The sequence below is a fragment of the Panthera pardus genome, unplaced genomic scaffold (assembly GCF_024362965.1).
Source record: "Panthera pardus isolate Hobbes unplaced genomic scaffold, ASM2436296v1 HiC_scaffold_24, whole genome shotgun sequence".
NCBI classification, from domain to species: Eukaryota; Metazoa; Chordata; class Mammalia; order Carnivora; family Felidae; genus Panthera; species Panthera pardus.
The window spans coordinates 3,806,158-3,832,600 of NW_026526810.1; the positions used below are offsets into that span (position 1 = coordinate 3,806,158).

The following is a 26,443-nucleotide window of genomic DNA, read 5'->3' on the forward strand; positions in this document are numbered from 1 at the left end:
GGAGGCACAGTTTCTTCCACAGTACTTGGGGCGGTGGGGGGGGGGGGAACATGTTTGTCTAGGGTACAGCCTATCGAGGGATTCTTGAGCATGAAGATGAAATACACAGGAGATGGGGAATTGGCTCTTCTCCCCGTAAATACTCCTTTATTTGCATGTGTTTCGCAGCCTCCTTAAAAAGCTAACTCGTTTATTCAGGCCTAATTAATGGAATGCCACAGAATGCATAATTAGGCTGTGACAGCTCCATCTGATGGATGGCTTTGGATTTGGAAACTGGAGATACCCCCAGTTAAGAGGGCTGAATACTTCCGTTTCAGAATCTCACCGGCTGTGCGTGCCTCACGACCGTCCCGGCCGAGAACACAACTGTGGTTCCCGGAAAATGCCCCAGTCCCGGGTGCCAAGAGGCCTTCCTCACCTTCCTGTGTGTGATGTGTGTCTGCAGTATGATCGGGGCGATGGCGCAGACACCCTCAGTCATCATCCTTATCAGGTAAGCTTAGACCCAGGGACTAGAGAGCCAGGCTCACCTTTCGCCCTCCCCGTCCCCATCTGGTGCGTGTCTGCAGTTCTCTGGGAGGTCCGAACTTTGGGTGTGGCATGAGTCTTACAAGCCAGCTTCCCCAGGTTGATAGGAATCAGTTACACTTGATAGAGACCGGAAAGCATGGCCCGAGGGAGATGATACTTTCATATCCTCCCAAGAATAGATCCTGCAGGAGATTTTGAATGTGGTCCTACATTGATTTTTAGAGAGAGCAGCAGTGTTGGAGTAAAAGGAGAATGGCCTTGGACTAGCCAAGCCCCCAAGTTCAACCCCTGTTCATCCACTGATTAGCCACGTGACCTTGGGCACATTTTCGCTCAGACTCATTTCTGAGTTCGGCCCCAGGAGCAATGTCATTGATCCTGCCAGCCTCCTAGAAGTGATGTGGGTCCCACCGAGGCCACGCATGTGCCAGCAGTGACTACACTTGTCCAAAACCACCCATAATCTGGTCTCTCAGGACCTGTCCTGGCGGTGAGTGAGGTGCCTCAAAGGTGAACTGTGGAGTCATATTCTGAGTAACTTCTTCATTTTCAAAGTTACCTAGATTTGGGTGAGGAACCTAGAAATGGGATGCTCCGGCCCCCAGTGTCTGTCTCGAACCAGAGGAAGTGACCCCAAACAGACAGACCCACCTTACTGGGATGCAGCTATCTACACAGACCAGGGTACTCCCAGGGGCTAGAAGCAAGCAAGAATGAACTACTTGAACTTGACCTGTACAAATGCACATTCCCAGCTTCTGTATCCAGCTTTGCTCCCCTTCTCCCCATGCCTACCACGTTTCCTAATCTCTGTTCTGAAGTCCTGAGGAAGAGCATTTCTCCAAAGCCCTAATGTCATCTAGAAGGTCATTAGCAAAGCCTTGTTAATGTGCAGAAGCATTAAGGTAACAATAGCAAATTGCCATTTTATACTTTGTAAACTTGAAAAACCAGTTTTCAACATTCACACCCAGCGCTTGTGAGGCTGTGGCAAAACTGGGCTGGGTAAAATCACCTATGGCTGGTGGCATTGGAAAGCCTATCGCTCCTTTCAAAGAAGCAATATAGCATTGTGAATCAGGAGTCATAAAAATGTTCAGATTTTTTTATGAGGTAACCCTACCCTTCAACACTTAGGAAAATACTTCCCTCCCAGAAAAACAGCTCAGGGCAGGCAGATTTTTATTACAATGTTAGCTATAATAGCAGAAAAACCTGAATTGGGATAATGAATTAAATTACAGTACTGTACCATAGCTCAAGGGAATAATGAAAAATTCTTAAGAATGTGAAAAGTCCTTATGAAGTGAACTGTTGCATTTAAATTCTATACAGAGGTTGACTGTGTCAAGCATGGATACAGACAAAACCCATCAGGTCCTAGGTATGGCTGTGTTATGGGTGACTTTTCATTTAGAAATCCCTGTGAAGTTGTATTGTGTTGGTCACCCACAAAAGGTGCCAAGATTCAGGAACAATGACCTTCACGGCCATTCGCAGTGACTAGTCCCTTGGTTTCCTCTCCCCATGACTTCTGTGCAAAAACCAGCTCACTGTTTGTGACTGGCAGACCAAACACAGAAAGTTGAAATCTTAATCACTTCGAAATCTCAGCTTGAGAAACAGCTCTTGGGGATTTTCGGGAAACATTTGATTCCTTTAAATAGATCAGCAACAGATGGCCTACGTGACCTAGGCTGGGCCTCGGCCATCACATAACCCTGTGCTCTGTGCGAGGCCCAGGCTCGCACGTCGTCCCCGTCGAGATGGCCAGGGTAGCACCTTATTCTGTCACTATCCCAGTCCATTTGGCCATCACAGGTATTCCAGACAGCACAAGGGCACAGTCTAGGCCACCTTCCAGGTATATGCCAGCCCTTGCCCCATTCCAGAGTGACGGCCCCACTGTAGCCCACGAAACAGCAGCTCTCAGAACATCCACAGGTGAGGATACAAGCTAACACCCGCTGCACCCCCCTTCAGAGCCAGCACTGAGCTCCTGTTTTAATTACATTTACATCCTTATTGCCATTCCCCTTTTACAGAGGAGGAGGCCCGGGGAGTGGTTAAGCAAGCAGTATTCTCGAGGTCATCAGCTAGTAAGTTGTAGACCTCAGATCCCATCCCTGGCCTTGCCCGGAACTTTCCATAACATTCAGACCTGAACTCTCCATTTCTTCCTAAGTAGATCTGAGAAGGAAGATTCCCCCATGGGAACAAGTTCCTCAACAGGATATGAACAGAGAGAGATCTTAGCACCTTGCTCATTTTATTCCTAGTGACATGATAGCTAAAAGGAAATCAGATTTCAAGTGATAAATATTCTAGCTCATTACGCCAGCACGTTTTCTTGAAAAGGAGAATTTGCTTTTATTTATGTGTCTTTCAACTTAATACCTTCAAGTGGGTATGCAAAAACCAGAACCATGGAGCCAATAATAGCTCCGAAGAACTTGGATTTTGTAACATGCACATTCTAAAGAGAGCTGGCTGTGTTTCTGTCCAGAAACATCGATCTCATCATTGACATTGTACACGTATCTGGCTGAATCAGCCAGAGTGGTTTCCCCATCACTCCATGAAAGTCTTAACCTACTTGCCTGTATCCCACTCTTTACAATTGAGAAGAAATGGGTGTTTCCCCAAGAGTAACACATTTATAGCTTTCACTGAAAATCTTAGAAATATGTCCAAGATTGCGAAACCTACATCTCTGTTCGTTTTAGTTTGACAGTGTCTTTTGGTCCACTCTCCAACAAGCCAAAGACATGCCCACTGAGGCTCAAACCAGGTCATTGGATGGATGGCATTGGATGTTTGGATGAATGATTCCTGGGGTCATTTAGCTAGAATCTAATTCTAGCTAAAATAGATTAATAGACAAATGATCTCTCAATCTATCAGTCAATCTATCTATCTACTAAGTCCTGGGTACTAGATATCCTAGTGGACTTAGATATCCTATTGCAATGTAACTTGGTTTCTAACATTTATTTCCTACAGAATTGATTGCCTAGGTCCTCCCTGTATTGCATGAGCCTTCCTGGTCTTTCAGCCATAGTGAAGTGCTCCTGGGATTTACAAAGTCTCAGCCACACTGGTCTGGCTCTAGGCCTAACCAGGTCCTTCCAGGAGACATAGTACTGTGCTTACCTCCCCATTTCCCCTAGGGACTCCCAATGGGAATGGGATAAGAGGAAGTTTCTCTGCCCGTGGTGTCCAAGATTACCTGAAGGATACGTGTATGTAGTCCGTCAAATACCTCTCTCTTCATGTTCCCTCGCCACCCCACCAGAGATAGGGCCGGTCTGGGTCATGAGTGGGAGACATGTGCTCACCCCACCGATCCACCCACATATATGTTACTCAGTGCATCATCACTGCACTCACAATGGACAAGATACAAAGAGTCCCTGGGCCCAGAGAGGACAAGCATTGAATTAATACTCGTTTCAAGAGTAAGAGGCATTACGAAAGAGAGGTTATCAGCCATGAGGGCCCCTCTGTCTAGAATTGGTCATCATTTCTAAACGCCGTCTACTGTCACGCTCATCCCAGAAAACGTTACACTCTGAGAGTGGGCTAGAAAATGTGCGAGAGGGTCATTCTAAGGGACTATTCTGGATAAACCAAAGCCAGGGTGATTGAGTCCATTCAGAACAAAGAACCATGACCAAGGGGTATTGAAACTGGATGTAGTCAAACGGATTATTCTGCAAGTGGCCCATCTGGGGTGCCAAGGCAGGATCATCTGGTTGATATCACAAAATGACCTGAGAAGCACAAGGGTGTTCACAGCACTGGCTGTTTGAGAAACGTTCAGAGAAATGGTCTTCCCAGTTGGTACTTCCCCAATATGTGTATTCTATCAACTTAAGATATTTGCCCGTCCTGGCAAAAGTAAAATGCCTTTAAATGAAGACTTTAGGGACCACATTTGCGTGTCTTCCTCCCAATGACAAGATTAGCCTTATTATTTAAAAAAAAAAAACCCACTGTTAATTTCCTAAACTTATCTTGTTAGTGCAGTTACTTATCAGACTTTAGGCAGAGAAAGCAAAAAAAAACCAAAAACCCAAAAAACAAAAAAACCCATTAATTTCTAGAGAATGGCTCTGATGGACAGCAATAGATGACTCTGGGGTCTGTTAATTGAAGAGGAGTGATAAGGATCTTTTTTTTCCTCTTCATCTCTTTGCATGTAGGACAGTCAGCCCTGAACTCAAGTCTTACGCCCTGGGAGTCCTGTTCCTCCTCCTCCGTTTGTTGGGTATGTATGCTCTTTATTCCCTCAATAATGAATTGGATGCTTATGACCAGGTGAGTAAATATGCGTGAATTTGTCCCACTTCTTGAGCTTGTCTTTTTCTTTCTTCTATGAAGTATAATTATTAATAAACAAGAGAAACCTTAAGTCTGTAAATTTTGCTCTGCGTTTAGACCTATGCAGTCTCTGGATACCACAGAGTTTTCATTTATATAATCCCTGTCTTGGTGCCACCCTGGATTCTCACCAGCATAAGGAGGGAAAGTGATGGCACCAAAGAGAAAACCATTTGATGGTATAATGTGGCTCCCTCGTTGAGCAACCCCCCGAGCAGCTTGTGAAATGCTTCGATTATGGGCTGCCGGCTAGGACAGAGAAGTCTTCTGACAATGTCTCACAAATGGAAACTTTGATCTCTTTAAATTTTTCCAAACTGATTGAGTTTGTTTACCTTGGGTTTCCAGGATGGGGCAGATGTGACCTTCACGCTATAGAAGCTGTATTCCAAGGTTTGGTATGGATAAAAAGAATTCAGTCTAACCCTGACATTTTTAAGTTGAGAAAACATAGGATGGGGATATTCCATGGTTCTCCCTCGGTCCTGGGACAGGCTGGGGCGAAGCAGAAAAGGCTGGCCAGATAACCCAGCTGCCAGGCTTGCCTGACCCTTCTCCCTTTAGACTTCTGTTGCTTTATGAACATCCCTTTGTCAAAGCCAAGATCAAGACAGGGTAACATTTTTTTTTCCTTGAATAATAGTGGTCTTCTTTAATGGGCATTAAATGGTAAATAAATATGCAAAGGGAGATAACCATGGCCTGTATTTTCAGTGTAAAAATTAAACTACTCATTCTAAATATATAACTGTGGATGAGCACATAGACTTAGCTATAGAAAATGTTTATGAAAATGTTTGTAAAAAATGAAAAATTGGCCGTAACTCAAATGTCCAACAGCCTGGAATTAGTTACATCCATTATGATCTGGAATCCCAGTAAGATTGATGTTCCCCTTTAACATTCTGAAAAGTATTTATAGACTTGGAAAGGGCACATGACATGTGGAGGGGGGACAAGGTCTATAATATACTAAAGTGTTTTTAAAGTATAAGCATGGAAAAATATTGGAAAGCTAAACACAAACATGGTATATTATTGTTTTTGAATAAGATTATGTTATAAGTAATATTTTCTAGAGGTTTTAAAATTTTGAATGAATATATATGTGCCTATGACTTAAAAAAATTTTTCTTAATGTTTATTTATTTTTGAGAGAGAGGGAGACAGAGTGCAAGTGGTGGGGGAGGGGGGTGGGCAGAGACAGAGAGGGAGACACAGAATCCGAAGCCGGCTCCAGACTCTGAGCTGTCAGCACAGAGCCTGATGCGGGGCTCGGACTCATGAGCTGTGAGATCACAATCTGAGCTGAAGTCAGACGCTTAACCGACTGAGCCACCCAGGTGCCCCATATGTACCTATTACTTTTATAATGAGGTGAATTGCTGTATAATATATGGAAGAATATGAAGGATCCACTCACAAGGTCCTTCCTGGAGAATGGTAAGTACAGGGTGTGTGCACCTCCTCACTTCCCTTCTCCACCTGTAGCCAGATATTTCTAGTCAGTCCCTGTGATCCATCCTGCTGTGCCCAGGACAAGGTCTCAGAGTCCTCCCGATGATTATCAATCCTTGTAGGTGGGTAACTAGGGAGACCTAAATGGCATTTTTATCTTACGTCGATTTTGTGGAAAACAGAAATGCTCTAGGTATGAAGATACTCAGTTAAGACAAGTTTAGTAGGAATTCAAACTAAAACATTTGGGCCTTCCGGGAGCTTCTGGTGCCCTGTAGAACTCCATAATCATGGGGTAATGGTTAGGTTGATTCTTTTCTTCTTCTCGGGAGGGTGAAGTCTGCATGCATCATCCTGCCTTACCCCTGTTGCCCTAACTTGGATGGATAAATAGATACCTGAATGTGTAACGTCAGGTAGCAAGTTGGGGACCCTTATTTCTGTAAATAGTGAAACCACTTTGCATATACATTCGTTCAACGCACTAACATTTATCGAGCACACCCAGTGGGTTCAGATCTCTGTTGACCATACCCAGGTAAGTGGGTATGACTTCCTAGTAGTCATTTTGCGAGCTCACCAGGGAAGGTGGGAATCCCCCGTCTGTGGGGTTGTTGTAGGAGAATCTCCACCTCTAAACAGACGCTTAAAGGCTCAATATAGCAGGTAAAAAAAAAAAAAAAGTTACCCTTCAGAATAATTTGATGGCATAAAAGGAAAAAAAAAGGCTTGTAAAATATTTCTGAAATGTTAATGAAAATTAGAGGGTACTTGAAGACAGAATGGAAAATTATAGAGCTCATATAATGTGACGCTGTTAAGATCATTGTATGTTGCCCTCATGCAATTCCATTATTTATATGTCTGCCCCACGAATAATCAACCAGGCATTATCTATAGTGGTATTTTTCAACTTCTGTGACTGATCCCCAGCCAGAGAGATGTTTTACATTATGGGCCAGTGTGCACATACATATACATTAATATAGCTGGAACAAAAATCTCACACAAAAAATACCCTTAATATATGTGTGTATTCTTTTCTGTTTCATGCTTTTTAAAAAGTTGGTCATGACACAGTCTATTGATTTTGTTGCCCATTTATGGGTCACAAATCAGTCTGGAGAACTCTGCTCTAGCAGGATAGGACAGCTTCATCTTTTACTTAAAAGAAGCTTATCAAAGAAGTCTTTGCTGTTGGCCTGATTCCATTTCCTGCAGCAGCAGCCGATGTGATTAACCACCAGTTAATGTTAACGAGGGGTCAACCAAGAAATCGGCTTCCATGACATTGTCGACCTTTGTGCTTGGCCCTGTATGGGTAATGAGCATCACAGCTTGGTGATGGTGTCTACACAGGTGCAGTTGGGGACACATGGAGGAGCCACCTCACCTCGCCTTGGGATGGGGCAGGGGTGTGGGTCTGAAACAGTGTGACGTCTGCCTTAGACATGAAGACTGAGCAAGAGTGATGTAGATGAGCGAGGAGAGAGGGCTATAATGGAGGGACTTACGGAAGTCCAAGCCTGGGAGGAAGCACCATGTTTGGGGCCACAGGAAGTCGAGTGTGGCTAGAGTGTGCAGCACAAGCAGGCACTGGCCAAAGATGGGACAGGATGGGTGGCCGTCAGAACAGGACCTGGAAGGGTTGCTGCCCTGTCGATAGCTTTGACCTTTATCTCTCAGGTAAACGAAGTTATTGATGGTCTTTAACCAGATTGTTGTGTTTTGGAGGAACGCCCATGGTCCACTGTATGGACAATGAGAATGTACGGACTGAACTGTAAGCCGCTGGTCTAACAGAGTAGCTGATGGCCTGGGCTGGGGAGGGGCGGGTGGAAGAAGAACCTTCGAGGCCTGGTCTCTGAGTGAAAGTGTACCTGCTGCAGTATGTAAGAGGGAAGAAACCACAATGACAGCTCCTTACAAAGGCTTGGATCACATGATGAATGGGGACATTACCTACTAAAACAGGAAGACTAGGAGGGAGAGGACTTTGGGAGTGGCATAGGCCAGCACTGTCCAGTAGAACTTTCTGAAATAATGGAAATGCCCTATATTTGCATCACATGTGGCTATTGAGTACTTGGCTTCTATAAATTTTAATTACTGATTTTTATTTAAGTAGCCACTTGTGGCCAGTGGCCAATCTCTGATGCACCACCCTTAGGAGAGCGTGAGGAAGTGGGGCAGCATGGGGAGATCACTCTTTCCAGATACAGTGAAACCTTGGTTTGCGAGCGTAATTCGTTCCAGAAACATGCTTGTAATCCAAAGCACTTGCATATATATCAAAGCGAACTTCCCCATAAGAAATAATGGAAACTCAGGTGATTCATTCCACAACCCAAAGATATTCATATGAAAATGATTACAATACTGTGATATAATACAAAGTAATTGAGAAAGTAGAAAATATAAAGAAAAATAAACAAATGAACCTGCACTTACCTTTGAAAACCTTCGTGGCTGGTGCGAGGGCAACAAGAGAGAGAAGGGTTATTGAGTAGGACGACTTTCATTATCACTAACAGATGTTGACTACAGTACAGTATTGATAAACTCTTGTCATATACAGTATTTAATGTAACTGGCAATAAGGCAGCAGAGGAAAGGGTCTCTATCTGCAGGCAGCCTGACCTAGCATGAAGCAGAGCATTCTAAGCTTACTCTTTGATGGAGAAGCAAAGGACTGTCCCGAGGTGCTTTGAAGTGACAAAAAATACACTAGAGCCGGCTGTGGGCACCTTCCAATGTTCTGAAAAATCACTGATTTCTGCCAAACATCATGGCCTGAGACCGAGCATCTGAGCGTGGGAGATGATCACCCACCATCCCACAGAGAGAATGGGGGGAGGGGTAGGAGAGAGAGAGAACCATTGGCTCAGTTGTGATCACGTGATATGCAGCGTCACGTACTACTCCTATTGGAAGACATTGCTCATTTATCAAGTTAAAGATTAAAAATGTTTTGACGTCTTGTGCAGAAGAAATTACTCCCAATCCAAGGTTTTACTGTAATTAGCTATGAAGAGTATAAGGAGAGAGGGTAGGACCCAGAAGTGAATGGGAGACTATTTTTTTCCTGTTGCTTTAAATGCCAGTGGAAAGGAGTTGATAGAGCAGGGACTGTAGTGTCAGGGGTCAGTGTGGCTCTGTGAGCTTCCCCAGCAGCTTTGGAGTAGAAGTGGGAACACGCGGTTGGTTGTATCAATGGAAGGAGTGTGGGGCCAAGAAATTAAAGAAGACCAAAGTGGGGTTAAATGGACTATGGTACCTCAGCTGGATAAGGGAAACATGACAAAGCCCAGGGTGTAGAACCGCATTGGTGTCTGTGGAGAAGCCCAAGGCTTCTGGTAGAAATCGAGTGGCGGAGAAGGGCACTGAACTACGTCAGTAAATTCAGAGTAAACTGAATGGTCTCCTCCGAGCAGAATTCCCGATGCAGTCAGATCCGTCCCTCTTCATCCTTTTGCAAATGCCTGCTCGCTGCTTTTCTCTCTGGGTGTTGGCAAGCCATCTGCTTGAAGACCTGATCCAGAATCTTGCCCCTGGGGTCCACCGCGTGCCTTGGATGTTAGGCTAAGTAAAATTAATGGAAACAAATAGTCGCTGAGATCCTGCTACACCCAAGACACTGTTCAAGATGCTGCAAAGAATGTAAAAATACTCAGGAGCCAGCATCCTGCCCTCAGGGGGCTCCAGTGGGAGAATGAAGCAGGTATGAGGAATATATAGGGCTAAAAGGGTCCGGACCTTGAATCTCAAGGGAAAAAGAGATTTTACTTGGCTAAGTAGTTGCCAGTGCGGAGTGAATGACAGATTTAGAGAAGACTGGATATACGTTGAGAGCTCTGATTTAGGGAGATCAGCCTGGCAGCAAGGTGCACGGAGGTTCTGTGAGGTGTGGCACAACTAATCAAAGCATCGAAGGGAGAAGCGGCTAACCAGAGCAGGGCAGTGGGCTTAAGAGGCAAGGACAAATGGAGGCCTACAGTGGAGGTAACATCTACTGAAACCCCCTCACCCCGCATCTAACTATATGAAAGTAAGAGAGAACCAACAGAAGCACAAGGTGCAGCAGAGAATTTCAGCCTCAGTGACGGGGCACATGGAGAAGGCTTTCATAGGGCAGGGGATGCAATCTGTCAGGTGTCTCAAAGGTATTGTTGGGGCTGGGCTGGCCACCACAGACTCTCCTCCCACGAACGCCTGCTCTTAGTTTTCAGAGCACCTGCTAAGCAGAAAGCATTGAGAATCTCAAGGTGCCCGTCTGGACCCAGGTGTCATTCCCAAGCAGACTATCCCCAGATCTTGGGTGATCCATGAAGGTACTGCAGGAGCAGCACATCTGGGAAGCTCCTGATACGGTGCATCAAACATTTGCCGAGCTCCTACCATGAAGTCGTGAATATAGAGAAGTTCTACAGGCAAGTGGGAGACATGAACCCATTAAATGAGTGCTTTGCAAGAAGTAAGCGCAGTGTGCCAGAAGCCCCAGATGAGAAGCCATGCGCCCAGCCTTGGGAGGATCGGGATGGGGTACAATGGGTGGAATGCATGGAACACCCTTCCCACTCGTCTGTGCGTCTATTTGCTTGTTCATCAAACATTAAGCAACGACGGGTCTGACATCCTCACGTGCCGCCATCACCCAGGATCTGCTTCCCTACCTGCACTCAGGTGTCATCACATATTCACCGTGGACTGCTCTGCAGTCAGGCACAGCAGGATTTGAGTCCGGCCCTGCCACTACTGGCCGGATGGGTGTGGGTAGGCTATTTGAGCCTTAGTGACTTGAACATGGAGCCCAGGGATAAAATGAGAGCAGAGCAGCATCACCCAACCTCTCCGATTCAAGAAAAGTGAATGTCAGGTGCCTATGTGCAAAATGCTGGCCAGTGCCAAAAGTCCAGTCTCTTTCTTGGCATTGCTGAAGCAGAGAGAATCTATTTTTCGCCCACCCCCTCAGCGGCTTGTGCTGGTCAGGACAGTAATTCTAATCAGGCTGAAGAGGGATTGCACGGTGACTTCAAGTCTTGGCAGGTAATCTGGAGAGGAACGGATACGTTTTGAAATGTAAATGCCAGAGTAATTTTCAGCTTCCATTTTGTCCCTAAAAGGTAGGTGAATTTCTTTTCCTTACAAAAGCCTTTAAGTTCATCTTTAAAGTTTACACCAAAGAGTATAAATAGGCCCAGCTTTTTCAACCCCGGGGTGGGGGGGGGGGGGCGGGGGAGGGGCGGCAGGGAATGAATTAAATAGCCAAAATACAAAACCATGGGGTTTAATCTCCGTTAATAGATTTCAGGAAAACAGAGACCCTTTCCTTGAACAGTACTGCAATTTTTGCATTGAAATATATAAACATACATGGCTGCAGCTGGGACCAGAGTGTAATAGGAAGAAAGATTTAATCCTTTTAATATTCTCTGTAATAGCACATAACAGCACGGAGCCTCCGGGTACCCTTCCCAACCTACTGTGGGTTTCCGGTGTCTCCGTGATGGGGCACAAGTTCATGCCTACTCCATCCGTGAGTGTCTCCCCAGGAGACATAGGGAGAAGGGAAGGCAAAGGGACGGGAGGCTACCGTAGCCTCCAGGGAGGAAACACACAGTTTCTAGAATACCATACCATCATCACCCTCCCTCCTCGTTCCTTAGGTAACTGAGGGCATAACAGAATGAAGAAGCTCAGAGCAGGAATAGGTCCTATACCTTATCCACTTGGCACCCCTTCTGGAAGCAGCTGATTATCCTCCAAAACAGACTTATTCTTAGGACATGAAGGAGTCTTGCCAGTTAGGGTTATTCTCTGAGTCTTGGTTTGAAGAGTATTTTGCAACTCTTTTCTCTGGAGATGGTGATTTAAAAGAGGGCACATCTCCAGGTATCCAAAGAACAGGAACAGAACTGGATTTGTTAAGAGCCCACTACACGAGGGGCTTTCAGAAATGCCGTCTCATTCGATCTGTATAAAAATTTAGTACAGGGAGGCATCTTGTGCCCATTTTAATAAGCAATGAGACCGAGATTGAGTGGAGTGACTTCCCACGGTGGCAGGTTCCCAAGTGGCAGAGTTGGAAGCCAGAGTACGTGATCTCAGGTCCCAAAGCTCTCATTTTCTCCCCACCACCGAGCAACCTTCAGATGTGAGCTCTCTCTCTCTGAAGAAGGGCAACTGTCAGCTCTTTCTTCTGACAAGTATCTGCCTGAGTTGTTCTGCAAAATACTGAGTTTGCTTACAAAATAGTCTCCCAGCCTTCTCGATGCGTTAATAACCCTGGAGAAGGGAGCACTCTGGAAAGATCAGAACCTCCTTGTATGTGGGTTTCCCCCTCCACACTTTGCAAAGATCAGAACCCCTGTTTCACCTCTGAAAGCTTCAAAACCAGCCTTCCGCAAGCCAGTTATTCCCAGGAGCTTAGCAGCAGGGTAAATAAGATGTTTTCTGTAGCCCTGGAAATCCCTGATAAGAGCCCTAAAATCTTCGCTTCAAATCAACAAACTTTGAATTAGTAAGAAGGAGATTATTGGGTTTGGGGTTTTGAAATGTCAAGCCTGAGACAAATAATTAATCTCTCTCAGCTTCAGTTTCTCTGTCCATAAGATAGGGAGTGTTATGGGGTTATGGACGGGGGCTCCTAATACATTCAGAGTGCCCCCCGACAGTGCCGGGGAGAGGGGGTAGTTAATAGACAGTAGTTACTGTGTTAACCTTAAAAATAAAAGTTACTTACCAGCAAAAATGGGTTTATTCAGGAATAACAAAGAATTGAAAGTCACTGCAGCACCACAGGCAGGTCCCGTTGTAAACAAAGGAGAGGAACATTATTTTATAGAGAAAGAGGAGGAAGTTGGGAGGTGATGCTTCCTCCGTGGCTGAGATAGTCAGTTTCTTGTAGGAGATGCAATGCACTTCATTCCCTCCTGGGACCTGTAATTGAGGATTCTTCTGTTGGGGTCTATAATGAACAGCTCTTCCTGTAATTGACATTGAGTAGGATGGTTCCCCATTTTATTCCCACTCCATTTCAGTGAGGTGTCCCTTTATTAATTTTCACATTTCCCCCTTTTGATCAAGATCCTTCTCCAAACGCATCACGGAGCAAGAGTCTGGTTTTCACAATTCAGTGGCCTTTTTTGGTCCCTCAGTGCCAGGAAGGATCTTTCCTGGGTGTTACATCACTCGTCCTTGGAAAATTGTATAGATGGGAAACTACTGGGATCCGTTCGAGTCGCAAGGACCACTTCCATCTGTAGTCCATATTTATCAAGACTGTAGGTGCTAGAGAGCATGTCCTTATTGGTCATGGCATTTTTACAAAGGTTTGACAGGCACCGAGTACAGAATCAAAAGTAACATGACCATTCCAAATTATGTGATGGTTTTAAAACAAGATCCTAGATCTGAAAGTAGCCAATGAGAAATATTTGTGGGCACTTACTCCCACGTAGGGAAGGAAAATCCCTCGTATGGGGACAAACCCCAGAGTCACGTGTACCTCCTGGGAGTCCCCACTGAAATCACTCATGGGAACAGAATAGGGGATACTGCAGGAACCTCCTGGAAGAATTAACCGGGTGCATTTGGGAAGATACAGTGCAGGTATAAACACGAAGCAATAGCTGGTGAACTTTTTGCAAAATAGCAAAACTTCAAAGATGTTGAAAAGCAGCATTGTTATCTCAGAACTGCTGGAACATAGGTGTATTACTAATACAGTAAAGTCAAAAATTCAGAAACCATGAATTTCGGGTAAGACTCCAGAGGAGTCCATTAATATCCAAATGAAAGAAACTCCTGTGAACCCCGAACCTTCTAACAGGCCTGATCCAGAGATCTCATCAGATGTCGTCTGCTCCGGGGCCGGGAAATCCGGATTTTCAGGTCATCAGATGGCGTGCAGGTCCAGTCAGGCTGTGGTGCTCTCTTTAGAGGGGTCTCATGGATCCAGGAGTCTGTTCTCTGGTGTTTGTCAGCACAGGATTGGTCAACAGTGCCTTACTGGCAAGGTTGAACAGAATCTTGTCTATTGGAAAAGACACCTCCAGAAAAAAGTCCAGGTTGCAACGTGTGATGCTCAAGGTCTTTGTCTTCCGGTAATACACGGTGAGAAGACTGAAGCATGGCTGTTTTTAAAGAAGCAATTAGGCCTCTCCAGTGTTGAAGCATGCCTTTTATCAATGGTGGGTTAAAGTGCTACCAAACCCAAGTGGGGCTTCCCATCCCTGAAGATGCCAGTACTCAAAGAGATGAGCTTTTGATTGAAAAGGAATATAAGCTTTATTCAAAAGGCTGGCCACCTGGGGAGAAGGCAGGCTCTTGTCCAAAAGCCAACTCCGAAGTTTCTACCTGGCCCAGGGGGGTTTATAGAGGGTTTAGGGTAATCAGCAAAGGGAGTGCAGTGGCCTGCAACATTCCCTCATCGTGTGCAGACTGGATGATGCCAGCTACAAACGTTATCTCAGCGCTCGGGGCTCCGGTTCAAGTTTGTGATGTGCAAGCATACTGCGTTCTACCAGAGCAAGGTCTACAGACACACAGAGGGAGGTCGATAAAATCATTTGTGTGACCTAAAAAAAAAAAAAAAAAATTTTTTTTTGCTTAAAAAATTGCTAGGCTAATCAGAAAGCCAAGGCGTCTTCAAACAGACTTTCTGGCTTCTGTGGCCTGGCAGAGTTTTCGTGCTTCTGTGCTCCAGGCTAGCAGTCTGCAAAGCTCAGAGTACATTAATTCTGCTACAGATCAAGGGCCTTAGGTCAGCAAGAATGGGTTAACCTGAAGCAAGTTAACCCTTAAGACCAGCTGGAGTGCAGCACATTGGACATCCTGTGACCATCCCAACAGGGCTGGATCTGAGACTTGGAAGGACCAAGGGCAGTGCTCTCAGCCAAGCCATTGGGAGGGTCTCTACCCATCTGCCAGTTGAGTGCCCATTAGCATCATTACCTGAGGGTTGTGGGTGGGATGCACAATGGAAGTGTTGTAAAACTGGCCAAACAACACAGACTTGTCAAAGCACCTGACCGGTAAAACGGGTTCCCTGATCACTGTGAAGTTCATCCCCCCAGGTAAGGATATTTTCTTCCAACAGAATTTTAGCCACAGAAGAAACAATGGTCTATCTGCAAGGGAAAGCTTCAGTCCAGAGAGAAAACCTACAAACCATGACTATAAAACTATCCAGGAGATGGGGGGAAGCTGTATGAATTCACCTGCCAAGACTCGAATGGCCCATTGGGTAATTTAAAAAGTCTTAGAGCATTGCAAACAGGTTTCCCTGCATTTTGTGGTAGGGAGGTGGGCACATTTGTGGTCTTAATATTTCCTCAGGGCGCCTGGGTGGCTCAGTCAGTTCAACTTCTGACTCTTGATTTCGGCTCAGGTCATGATCTCTTGGTTCATGAGATCGAGCCCCATGTTGGGCTCTGTGCTGACAGTGTGGAGCCTGCTTGGAATTCTCTCTCTCTGCCCCTCCCCCGCATGTGCACACATGCTCTCTCTCAAACTTGGAAACATCATAGCTGCTGTCATGTTGTTAGTAGACCAATGGTTTAATACATGTGCAATCGTAATTGGTAGGAAATTTAGAATTTCTGGTAGGGCCAGATTGTTAGTTGGTCCAAACCAGAGTTCTCTTTTTTTATTGAACCAACAATTATTAGATTGCTAGCCCTGTTTTTCATTTTTGGGGGCCAATTGTTGGGCATCTCTGGTCAGTTTTTCCAAATGATTATTTGGGAGAACATCCCTTTGGACCATGACAGGGGTTTGGCTATTGGTTTCCCTAAGAGCAGCATTTTTGGTGGACATATTAGCAAGGTGGTTTCTTTTGGCCTCTAGGGAGTCGGTTCTGGAATGCCCAGAATATAATAATACACCAAATATTATTATATAATATACCAAAGTCACAAAGTATTCCAAAGGCTAACTAGATTATCAGTTTCATTATTCGCGGTTTTACCCTCGGCTGAGGTAAAAACATATAACTCAGCCTGATGGGCCAAAGGTAGAGGGACCGCCAAAGTGACTTCAAAAGGAGCTGCAGTGGTATACCATCATATTTACCATTTTCATCCTTTAAGCACCTTCAGTAAACCATGAAAAATCTGCATTGGTTAGAGGAGTTTCCTATACATGGTCACAGGGAGTCCAGTGGTGATCCATCAGCATTAAGTGACTGCAAGAGGTCTGGTCCAGGAAGGAGGCTCAGAGAACAGCGGGTGAAGGTCATTGCAGCGAGAAGGTTGTAGGAGGAGTAGCTGTTAGGAGGATGTCCTCAGAGGTGAGGTGAAGAGAATTTAGGATTCAGGCTTCTAAATGATGTTTAGAGGGGGTCCCATGGCATCAACTAAAAGGGCAATGGCAGGAATGGCTCTGACGAGAGGGGGGTATCCCTGTGCTACAGGGACATGTTGCTGCTGATGGTCCCATGTTTTGGTGGGGACTCCAAGGCATTCCCTTTCCTCTCACATATAAACAGGGAAAGGGGAAGGTGATAATTAGGGTATCTGAGAACAGGGGGCCTTTATTACTCTTTGCTTTAAAGTCTCATTAGCTGTGTCATCTTGATCTTTCCAAATAACAGGGTCAGGTCTGTCTGTTTTTTGTTTTTTTTTTTTTTTTTTTTTTTTTAGTAAGGCATATAGAGGTTCAGCCATAAGACAGAAGTCTGGAATCTAATTTCAACAGTAGCCAGCCAGGCCCAAAGAAACCTCGTTAATTGGCAGTTAGTTTTAGGTTTGGGGAGGTTCTGGATGCCATGAAAATTACCTGGATCCACATGTAGTCCTTATTTCAAAACTGCAACTTCTATTTGGAGACTTTTTTAAAGAAAATTCCTTTTCTAATGTCTATTTTTGAGAGGGAGAGAGAGTGCAAGTAGGGGAGGAGCAGAGAGAGAGGGAGACACAGAACCTGAAGCAGACTCCAGTCTCCGAGCTGTCAGCACAGAGCCCAATGTGGGGCTCAAACTCAGACTGCGAGATCATGACCTGAGCCAAAGTTGGATGCTTAACAGACGGAGCCACCCAGGTGCCCTTCTATTTGGAGGCTTGATGTCCCTTTAAGGCCAAAAGCTTTAAGCAAGTAGATGGTGTTTTCTATGAAGAAGTTTGAGAAAGGGAGCAGAGATGGAAATCATCTCTGTAGTGTGTCAAACATCCAGATCAACTTTAAGGTGTGTGAGAAGGGCTCTCTGTGTAACCCTGGGGTATTACTGTCCAGGAAGAACCACAAAGATCCTTCTCAACTAGAACACTGAAAAATGCACTGCAGTTATCAACTTACAGGGAGGATTTGCTTTTAGTAAGAATAGATGTCAGTAGCATATGGAGCTTGGGAATAACAGTATCGAGGGCTAATAATATTTATTGCCTAGAGGTCATGGACAAACTGCCATCTTCAGCCATTGGGTTTTCTCACAAGTACAACAGGGATGTTACAGGGACTAGTGCAGGGGCTAAGAAGGCCTTGATCCCTGTGATCATCTATTTTATGGCCGTGATGCCTTGAAGGACTACTTTATTTATAGAGTATTGATTATTTCTGGGGCAGGGGGAGGTTTTGAGGGATCTAGTTGAATTGATGGGAGGTATACTGTGCATTCTGCCAATATCAGTTGAAGAGCGTGCCCATAAAAAGGAGGATGGTAGCCAATGTCTCAGGGACAAAGGATTGATAACCCCAGACACAGCTCTAGTGTTGTCAGAGTGGGAGCAAATAATAGGTGCCAAAGGGTCACTTAATGCACCAGGTTGGCTATTTTGATGACCACTGGCAGATTCTTAAGGAGAAAGAAATTCTGGCATGATATTTTTCTAAGAAATCTCAGCCCAATAAATAAATAAGGAGAAAAGGGTGAGTAGCTCTCAGTGGACCTAAACAAAAGGGAGTAGGTTCCAGAGACTGGAAACGGCTGAGGTTTATTAGAGACCCCACCCCCATCCCCACACACTATTTGAACTGGTTTTGTACTCTGAGACAGCGGCTGCTGTGTAGCAGGGGCTTGAGCAACAAGAGTGCAGTTTCTGAGAATGAAACTCTTTGTCCCTATTGACAGCCCATCAGGAGAGTGCTTTCTCTGAGCCGATAGAAAGAGAGGCTTGGGAAGAGCCCTGTAGTTCCTCGGGGCCCTGACACTGGGTGCAAAGGCTGCAGGGGACTGTGGCACTTCAGCCTGTCACAGTCTTTTTCCACGGTCCTGGCCCTTTGCAATAATAGCAGATATTAGGGGAGGGTTGGTTGTCTTTAGGGGCATTCATTTGCCAGCATTGAAAACGGAGAATTGTAGCACTGTTTTCTTTTAGATGACTCATCTAGAGCGTAAGTGAGCTGGCTTGCCCAGTTAAATCTGAGGCATGCAGTTTCCCATTCCATCCTGGTCCTTTTAACAACAACAGAAAAGAAATATCCATGTTCAGCCCATTAATAAATCGAGTTTAAGGGCACCTGGGTGGCTCAGTCAGTTAAGTTCCAAACTTCAGGTCAGGATCTGACAGTTTGTGGGTTCAAGCCCCACCTTGGGCTTTGTGCTGCCAGCTCAGAGCCTGGAGCCTGCTTCAAATCTGTGTCCCCCCCCCCCCCCACTCAAAAATAAACATAAAAAAAATAGAGTTTAATGCTACCTGGGGCATTCCACATCTAAAGGAAGACCAGAATTTTCTTTAAAGACAATTTGGAGTTGATTGTAATAGTCATGAACAGGTTCACCAGGCTTTTGTGTGCAAGCCTGAATTTTGTTCCAATCAACAGGCTTAAGTAAAAGCTACCATCATTGGTGGGTATAGCATTCTAGCATCCTGCCAAAAATTAGGGGTCTGTTTCCCTAAATCCCCCTCAGGGTGCTCCCAATGGGCTAGTTTCATCCAGTGTTTGGCCTGGCCCTCCCCAACAAGCACGTGGACTACTATAAATCTGAGAAACCAGGTTGGTCAGTTGGAATAACTGTGAAATTCTTCAGCAAACCTTACGGGAGTCCTCGGCCACTTCAGAAAACTCTTTATGGCTCACAATTTGGCTTTGTTCCAGGGAACAAAGGCAATGTGGGGTTCATTTGGATCCTCAGAGAGACACATATTAATAGGTCCAGGAGAGGAGGGGAAGGTTCCTTCAGAGGAAAAGGCAAGTTCAGTGAAAGGATTAGCCTGAGGGAACATACGGAAGTAAGGAGGCAGTGCAGGGAATAAAGGAAAATGGTGCCAGAGGTGGGAACCAAGCCCAGAGGCTGTGAGACAAAGGGGACAGAGAAGGGGAAAAGTGGCCTCAGCAGCCCTTTTTTTGTTTGTTTGCTCAGCTAGTATACATTCCAGATTCCTGATGATGTTTGGAAGCTTCACAATACCAGTCAATACAGGTGCCCCGTTCTGTTGACAGTTTTAGAACCAGGCCTGTCCACTTCAATTTTGAGAAGAGTCAATTTAGGAAGATGGAAAGTTCCCCACTGAAGATCCACATTACTTTTTGTTAAGTTGTCCCGCTTAGTTAGAAATGCACATGAAGAGGGACCACGGGATTTGAAACATAAAACAGAAGAGGGGAGGGCACCCTCTAAAGCAGTTTGACAGCTGGGGCCCCCTTTCTTAGAGGTTTCTTCTGTAGAGGAAAAATTTTCAACAGGAGCGACCTGGTTCCAGGAGGAATCAGGATACTTTACCAAAGGCCAAACGAGTACTCTCAGAAAGAACAAAGCCTTAAAACACATCTCAAATAAAGTCTGGGGAGCTCAAAACACAGAGCGGAGCTTGAAATCCAAGAGACAAACTGACCTTCGAAAGTCCAAGGTCAGCAGGAAGGCAGCTCACTGAACTCCGTGGGCACCTGCCCTGGTTGCCCACCAGCTCCCGAGCTGTCACAGGTCTTCTCTGGATCCCACCTCTCATCACCAAATAATGGTAACCTTAAAAATAAAAGTCTATTGAGGCACCTAGATGCTCAGTCGGTTGAGCATCTGACTTGATTTTGGCTCAAGTCATGATCCCAGGATGGTGGGATCAAGCCCTGCGTCAGGCTCTGCACTGAGCATGGAACCTACTTGAGATTCTCTCTCTCCCTCTGCCCTTCTCCCCTGCTCTCTAAAACCTAAAAGCCCATTATTTTACCAGCAAAACATGGGTTTATTTGGAAGCAGAATTGCAACTCAGGGCACGCAGGGTATAGCAAAACCGTAGACAAGTCCTATGGTAAAGGAGAGGAAGGTTACTTTATGGAGGAGGAAGTCGAGAGGGGTTGTTCTGAATGAAAATCCATTGGAGAAAAGCGAGAGTTCAGCGTGATGACAGCTTCTTACTGGCTGAGTTGCTGGGGTAGTTGATTTCCTGTAGGAGATGCAACCTACATCTTACCCTGTTAGGGTCTGTAATTGACACTTGTTCTTGCTCTATGGCTCCCCCGTCTGTCCTCTCTACTCTGTGTTAGAGCAGTTTCCCATCATTAATTTCCACCATTATTACAGCATTCTTGTGGGAGTCTCCCATTGGTGACTGGGGAGGCAGTATCTTGCAGGGACAGCCTGAGGTTTTATTTGGCCCACCAGAGTGATAAACAGAATGATGGATGGGTGGCTGCATGGGAGCATTAGCCATCAGGTGAGTTCTAGAATGACCTTTAAAAAAAGAGATCCAGTCAGTTCTTCTCTGGTATTCTTTGCACACCTGATAGCCAGAGCTCCCCTTTGGGGAACAATTTTAAGCCAATATAAAGATGAATCTGGTGGGAAAGCCAGTATGTTTTTTTATAAATATAAAGGGAAACTTATAAAGATTATGCTTAAAGTATTAATCCCAGAGTTTATTCTAAATTAGTCCCCCAACCCCCTGTATACCATGAATAAGTTAACAAAACCTGTGGGCCCTATGGAAGGGCCAGACTTGTGCATAACACCTCATTTATAACAGGGCTCATCTTGACCCTGGCCAGGTGGGCAGTATTAGCTCCATTTTAAAGATCAAGAAACTGAGGCACCAAGAGATCAAGTGACTTGCCCCAATCCTAAGGCTTTCGACACAAGTTCAAGGTTCTTTTCTTCTCCAGCACAAAGGCTCTCCAAAATATGAAAAGCTTTTCTAGGCACTTAGCTTTCTAATTTCTGTTTGAAGGCTTTTTCTGACTCCTTCTAGGCTGTGTCATCTGGTAATGGAGCCTGACAGTAGGCAGGATAAAACCGACACCGTTAGCACAAAGAAGTATGCCCTACTTTAAAGATAACACAGTATTTTAGAAACCCTCACACAGATACAGATTCATGAAGGAGTTACATCTTGGCATTTTAGAGGGATATTTTGGTCCAAGCAAGTATTAAGGAATGGCTCCTTTATATTGTAAATTTCCTCTGATGTGCTTAAAATATGACCACATTTGCCCAATGTGGATTTGTCTGCAACTCTTCCAGTCCCTCTGCACTGGGAGCAAAGAGCCCGTGTGCTGTCAGTCCCTTCCCACGGCAGAGCTGTTGACAGTGTCCTCACAGACCACTCCCCACTGCGCTGTGACAGGTGAGCTAGGACAAAGTGACCTCAAGAAAGGCAGAAGGAAGAAGAGGGAGGAACATTTGGGGGCTATTGCAACCTCATAAAACCCAGAGAAATAGGTGAATGGAGGCAAGTGATCCCATGAGACCATAGAAACAGCCAGATTTGTCCCATTTTCCCCGAGTCTATCAATTTAAAGTGGCTCCCAATCTCCATTTCTTTACCTAAATAATGTGGAGGGTGACTTAGTTTCTCTTACGTGGTTGGCTCCATTGGGTTAGTCCAGTGGGCTCGTTTTCTGTTACATGAACCAGGGCATTTGTTGCAGGGTGGGGGGTGGGGGCGGGGAGAGCACTCACTGGTTGGGGAAGAAGGCCTCAGACTCATGGACAGACTTTAGGGCAGACAATGCTGGGATTCTAGGAGTTTCCATTCGGCCAGACCAAGCAGACCTGGAAGCTGCAAAGAGGGAGCAGGTTGTTGATTTACAGAGTCAAGCTGCTTGGGAAGTTTAATGAGGCTTCAACTAAAATTCCTACTCTGGAATTTCTTTCTGGGCTAACACGGGACCGAGCTGGGAAGTGCTAAGGCACCTGGGCCCAACCTTGTTGGCACTGATGGGACAGTGCAGCACCCCACCCCCACCCCCCCGCACGCCCATCCCAGGCCTGCCATTAAAACGAAGGAAGCATGGTCTCCCTCAGTGAGCCTTTTCCCTCCCCGGCTGCCTTCAGGGGGCCCCTCAGAAAGGAGGGTTTGCGGCATGTTTGACACACGTGTTTTAATTCTGGGGATCGTGAATGGACATCAGGGGTTCATGAACCACCTGAAATATGGGTGTGATTCTTGTGGGTAGATGTAATTTTCTGGACTAAGGATCTAACTCTCATCAAATTCTCAGAGGGACCTTCCTTAATAAAAAGTGAAACTGACGCTCCAGGGCTGGCCCTGGAAGGAACACTCCAGATAGCAGGATACCCCAGAAATGGGATCTCAGAACTGTTGCCACCTGCTTCCGGTGATCACTCTCTGCCTCTTAAGGTCTCTCCCTGGATATGATTGGCACCACATTCTGGCCTTAAGGGTACTTTTTTGTTCTGAGGCAATTAATCTGTATTAATGAGCCATTCACTGATTTCCCATTGCACAGATGAAACAGTTTCCTCCCCTGCCCCCACCCCCCAAACAGGCCAGAATCCCCAGGGGATGACTTCACAATGCTGATGAGCGGGCTACACACCAGACATTCTAACCTAATTGTTCTAGGAGGGAACACCTTGGATGATTTTAATGTGCAGCCAGGACTGATAACTTTTGAGCTTGGACAAGGGACAGAAACACAGAACCGAGGAGAGTTTTCATCTCCGCCATTTTTGATCGCTGGTTGAAAGTGCCCCAAATACTCTAGGGTGAGGGTTTGAAAACTGGTTCCCGGCTCAGAATGAAAAGGATTCAAGCCAGTGGTAACATCCAGGGGAAGGGAAGTTGTCAGCATGTATGCAGATGGTTTCCATCTTAAACGATACACACATACACATGCTTGTGTACGTAACACGTGCACACGTATGAGGCTGCATGTATGCATGTGTGTATACACACATACAAAGGTTAGATGCACTCGTTTCAACTTCTGTTCCCAACTCCCTCCACTCGAACACAGCCTTAGAAGCCCCGTACAGAGAGCACAATACCTCCTTGCATTTCCTCCCTGTGGTCGTACTTCTCTGACATGCAGAACGGTCCCTTCAGGGAAGCTTCTCTGTCTCTTCTCAGACTCTCAGCGGATGACAGTAGTAGCAGACGTCATTTATTTTGTGTTTACTGTGGGCCGGCACCATCCTAAATGCTTTTCCTGGGTCCATTTAGTCCGTCTCCACAGCAGTCTGAGCAGAAGTGATATTATCCCCATTTTGCAGATGAGGAAACTAAGGCACAGGGGGCTTAGAGACCTCGTGCAGGTTTGGGCGGAGCTGGGGTTCAGACTCGGGCTGTCCGGGCCCGTGCCATAGAGCCACCCAGTGGGACACGCCAGCCCCGTGGTCCTGTGGGGGGGGGGGGAGAGCGGTGCACGCGTGCGGACTGGAGAGGCCAGCCTGCAGAGCCCGAGGGTAAGCGTGCCGTGTTCTTTCCCCCTCTCGCAGGCTTCATCCCCCCTCCCCTCATCTTTGGGGCCGGCATCGACTCCACCTGCCTGTTCTGGAGCACGTTCTGCGGGGAGCAAGGCGCCTGCGTCCTGTATGACAACGTGGCCTACAGATACCTGTACGTCAGCATCGCCATCGTGCTGAAGTCCTCTGCCTTCGTCCTCTACACAACCACGTGGCAGTGCCTGAGGAAAAACTATAAACGCTACATCAAAAACCACGAGGGCGGGCTGAGCACCAGTGAGTTCTTTGCCTCTACTCTGACCCTAGACAATCTGGGGAGGGACCCTGTGCCCGCCAGCCAGACCCATAGGACAAAATTTATCTATAACCTTGAAGACCATGAGTGGTGTGAAAATATGGAGTCTGTTTTATAGTGACTAAGGAGGCTGAACTCTGTATTAGTAATCAAAGGGTCATTTTTTCCTAAAAAAAAAAAAAAAAAAAAAAAAAAAATTTCAAAAAAAACACACAAAACTCAGTACAGAGACACACACACACCACACGTACACAACACCACCACCTTTGTCCTTTTGCTCAAAATCAGAGCCAGACAGGATTCAGAATAAGGAGAGCACGGGATCGTGTGTCTGACGTACGACCTGCTGGGGCCCAGAGTCTTCTCTTTGAAGGTTCTTCGGGATGCCGATCGCCGCAAGCAACAGGCACGGCCAAGTTCAGGGAACGGTGGTGGCCCAGCTTGGAGGATGGACATTTCTGGATATACATACACACACAAAACATTTTTTTAAAAGTCTACTAAAAAGCCCAAGTTGACAACATTGCCAGGATAAACACTAGTGACATACCCCGTGCCACCCGCCCCCTCCATGCAAGGGTGGGGGGGCGTGCAAGTCGGAGCGGGAGCCCCCCCTCCTCTAACTTTTGCAATATGGGTCACTGTGTAGACAACTCACCCAGTCTGCATGTGGTTCAAGGCCCCAGAGTTCTCTCAGCGATGCTAATGGGTGATCCGTGCTGGAGTCTGTAATTGGCACCTCTCACCAGCTCCATGTTCAAGACTGAGGGCCCAAGGGGGAGCCGGGCGTGGGGGGGCCAGCACCCCACCTCCCCCCACAGCACCCCCCCCCCAGCCCCACAGAGTGACCTCAGGAAGCAGCGGGCCTCACCTGGCTATGACTGACTTTGCTCAGAGCCGGTGAAACCCAGCACAGTCCAAGTCATTTGCTTACATTTGCCAAACATTTTGCCATTTAAAAAAAAAAAAAAATGCAATGCATATGAATTTCAAACTGTTGTATGTATAATCCTCTAATACTATTTTTAACCACTTCTAAAATCTGTGTTAACTCTTCAAGTCACTGACACAGTTCTCTAGGCTGAGTTTATTATGCTGGTTGCTTTTACTTTTCTCCTTTTTTTAATGCACCAAAAATATAATGTGATTCAAGGGATGCAATTAATCTATTGTAATTTTTGTTTTATCATTTGGTCCTCATTCGGATATTCTGCAAAAACAAGGATATACAGTGTGTTAGAAGAAGAAGAAGAAAAAAATGCTTGGAGAAAGAGTGTATAGGCAGCTTGCCTTTAAAAGAATCACATTTGAGACAACAGGGGATAATGTGATGAATTGCAAATTCGCCTTCTGGCTTTACTCCCCATGATTCAGTGATCGCTGTCATGGGAAGCCCTTTTATATTCATGCTTCACATTTCGAGAGGCCTTCTTTTCAACCCGTGGAGGAGACACACTTAGATGTTGGTTGTGTGCAGGGGTGCGGTGCTTCCGGGGCTAGGCAAGAGGAAGAGCAGTTCCCTGGCCCCAGCTGTGGGGCGGTCTGTGACGGCGAACAGACCCACAAGGTCGTGGAAGCTACCGCTTGTCCGATGCATTAACATGTCTCTGTTTTCAGGGTCAGTCTTGAACAAAGAGGCCTTTGTTTCGAAAGTGGCCAAACCTCAAACAGCTAGCAAGCAAACCTCATTGTTTGGGATGAGAATCTTGGGAAAATCTCTCGCAGTCAAGCAGCCTCAGCCTCATAAGGCCACGTCCGTAAGGGGACAGAGCTTATGCGAGAGCGTGTGCACACGCACACACACACACGGCCTGTTTAACGTACCTTTCGTGTTTCTTCAGTGACCTTTGTCCGGGCCACTTGTGGCCCTGGGGAAGCTCTCAGGGGTGGTTTGGTTGGCTGTTTGCCTTTTCACCTCAGACACATATTTGCAGTTCACCCAGAGGATAACAAAAGAATCAGGAAAGAAAAGAGTGGAGGCTCTGAAGAGAGGGCATTTCTAACACACACCGTTAATGGGGCAGTTGAGTGACAGCCCGAAAGCAGAGAAAGCACCACCCAGCAAGGAGGACCCAGAGAGAAGCTGGTGTCCTGGTGCGGGGCCACCGTGATCAGCGGCCTGGGACAGGATGCTTCCAAAACACTCCCACGCGTTTACTTTTAGTCTGTCCTTGTCAGCACAGGGACAGTCA

The 26,443-nt window shown here is 46.0% G+C and overlaps 1 protein-coding gene and 1 long non-coding RNA gene across 5 annotated transcripts in view; one reads left to right on the plus strand and one right to left on the minus strand.

Annotated features, from left to right (window-relative positions):
* SLCO3A1 (solute carrier organic anion transporter family member 3A1) overlaps positions 1-26,443 on the plus strand; it is a 311,249-nt gene that overhangs the window by 277,814 nt on the left and 6,992 nt on the right. For 2 of the 4 annotated variants that reach the window (XM_019460168.2, XM_019460172.2), the window contains 3 exons: positions 321-496; positions 4,740-4,804; positions 23,990-25,412. In XM_019460168.2, the coding sequence (XP_019315713.1) occupies positions 321-496; positions 4,740-4,804; positions 23,990-24,369 (621 nt within the window). In that variant the 3' untranslated portion in view covers positions 24,370-25,412. Of the gene's footprint in view, positions 1-320; positions 497-4,739; positions 4,805-23,989; positions 25,413-26,443 lie in introns of those variants that run through there. The other 2 variants (XM_019460170.2, XM_019460169.2) reach the window with 2 other exon arrangements.
* LOC109273389 (uncharacterized) lies at positions 14,640-23,995 on the minus strand. Its single transcript, XR_008416979.1, has 4 exons — positions 23,540-23,995; positions 22,208-22,307; positions 20,148-20,278; positions 14,640-14,954 (listed from the first exon to the last, which is right to left on the minus strand). It is a non-coding gene; the product is annotated as an uncharacterized LOC109273389 (long non-coding RNA).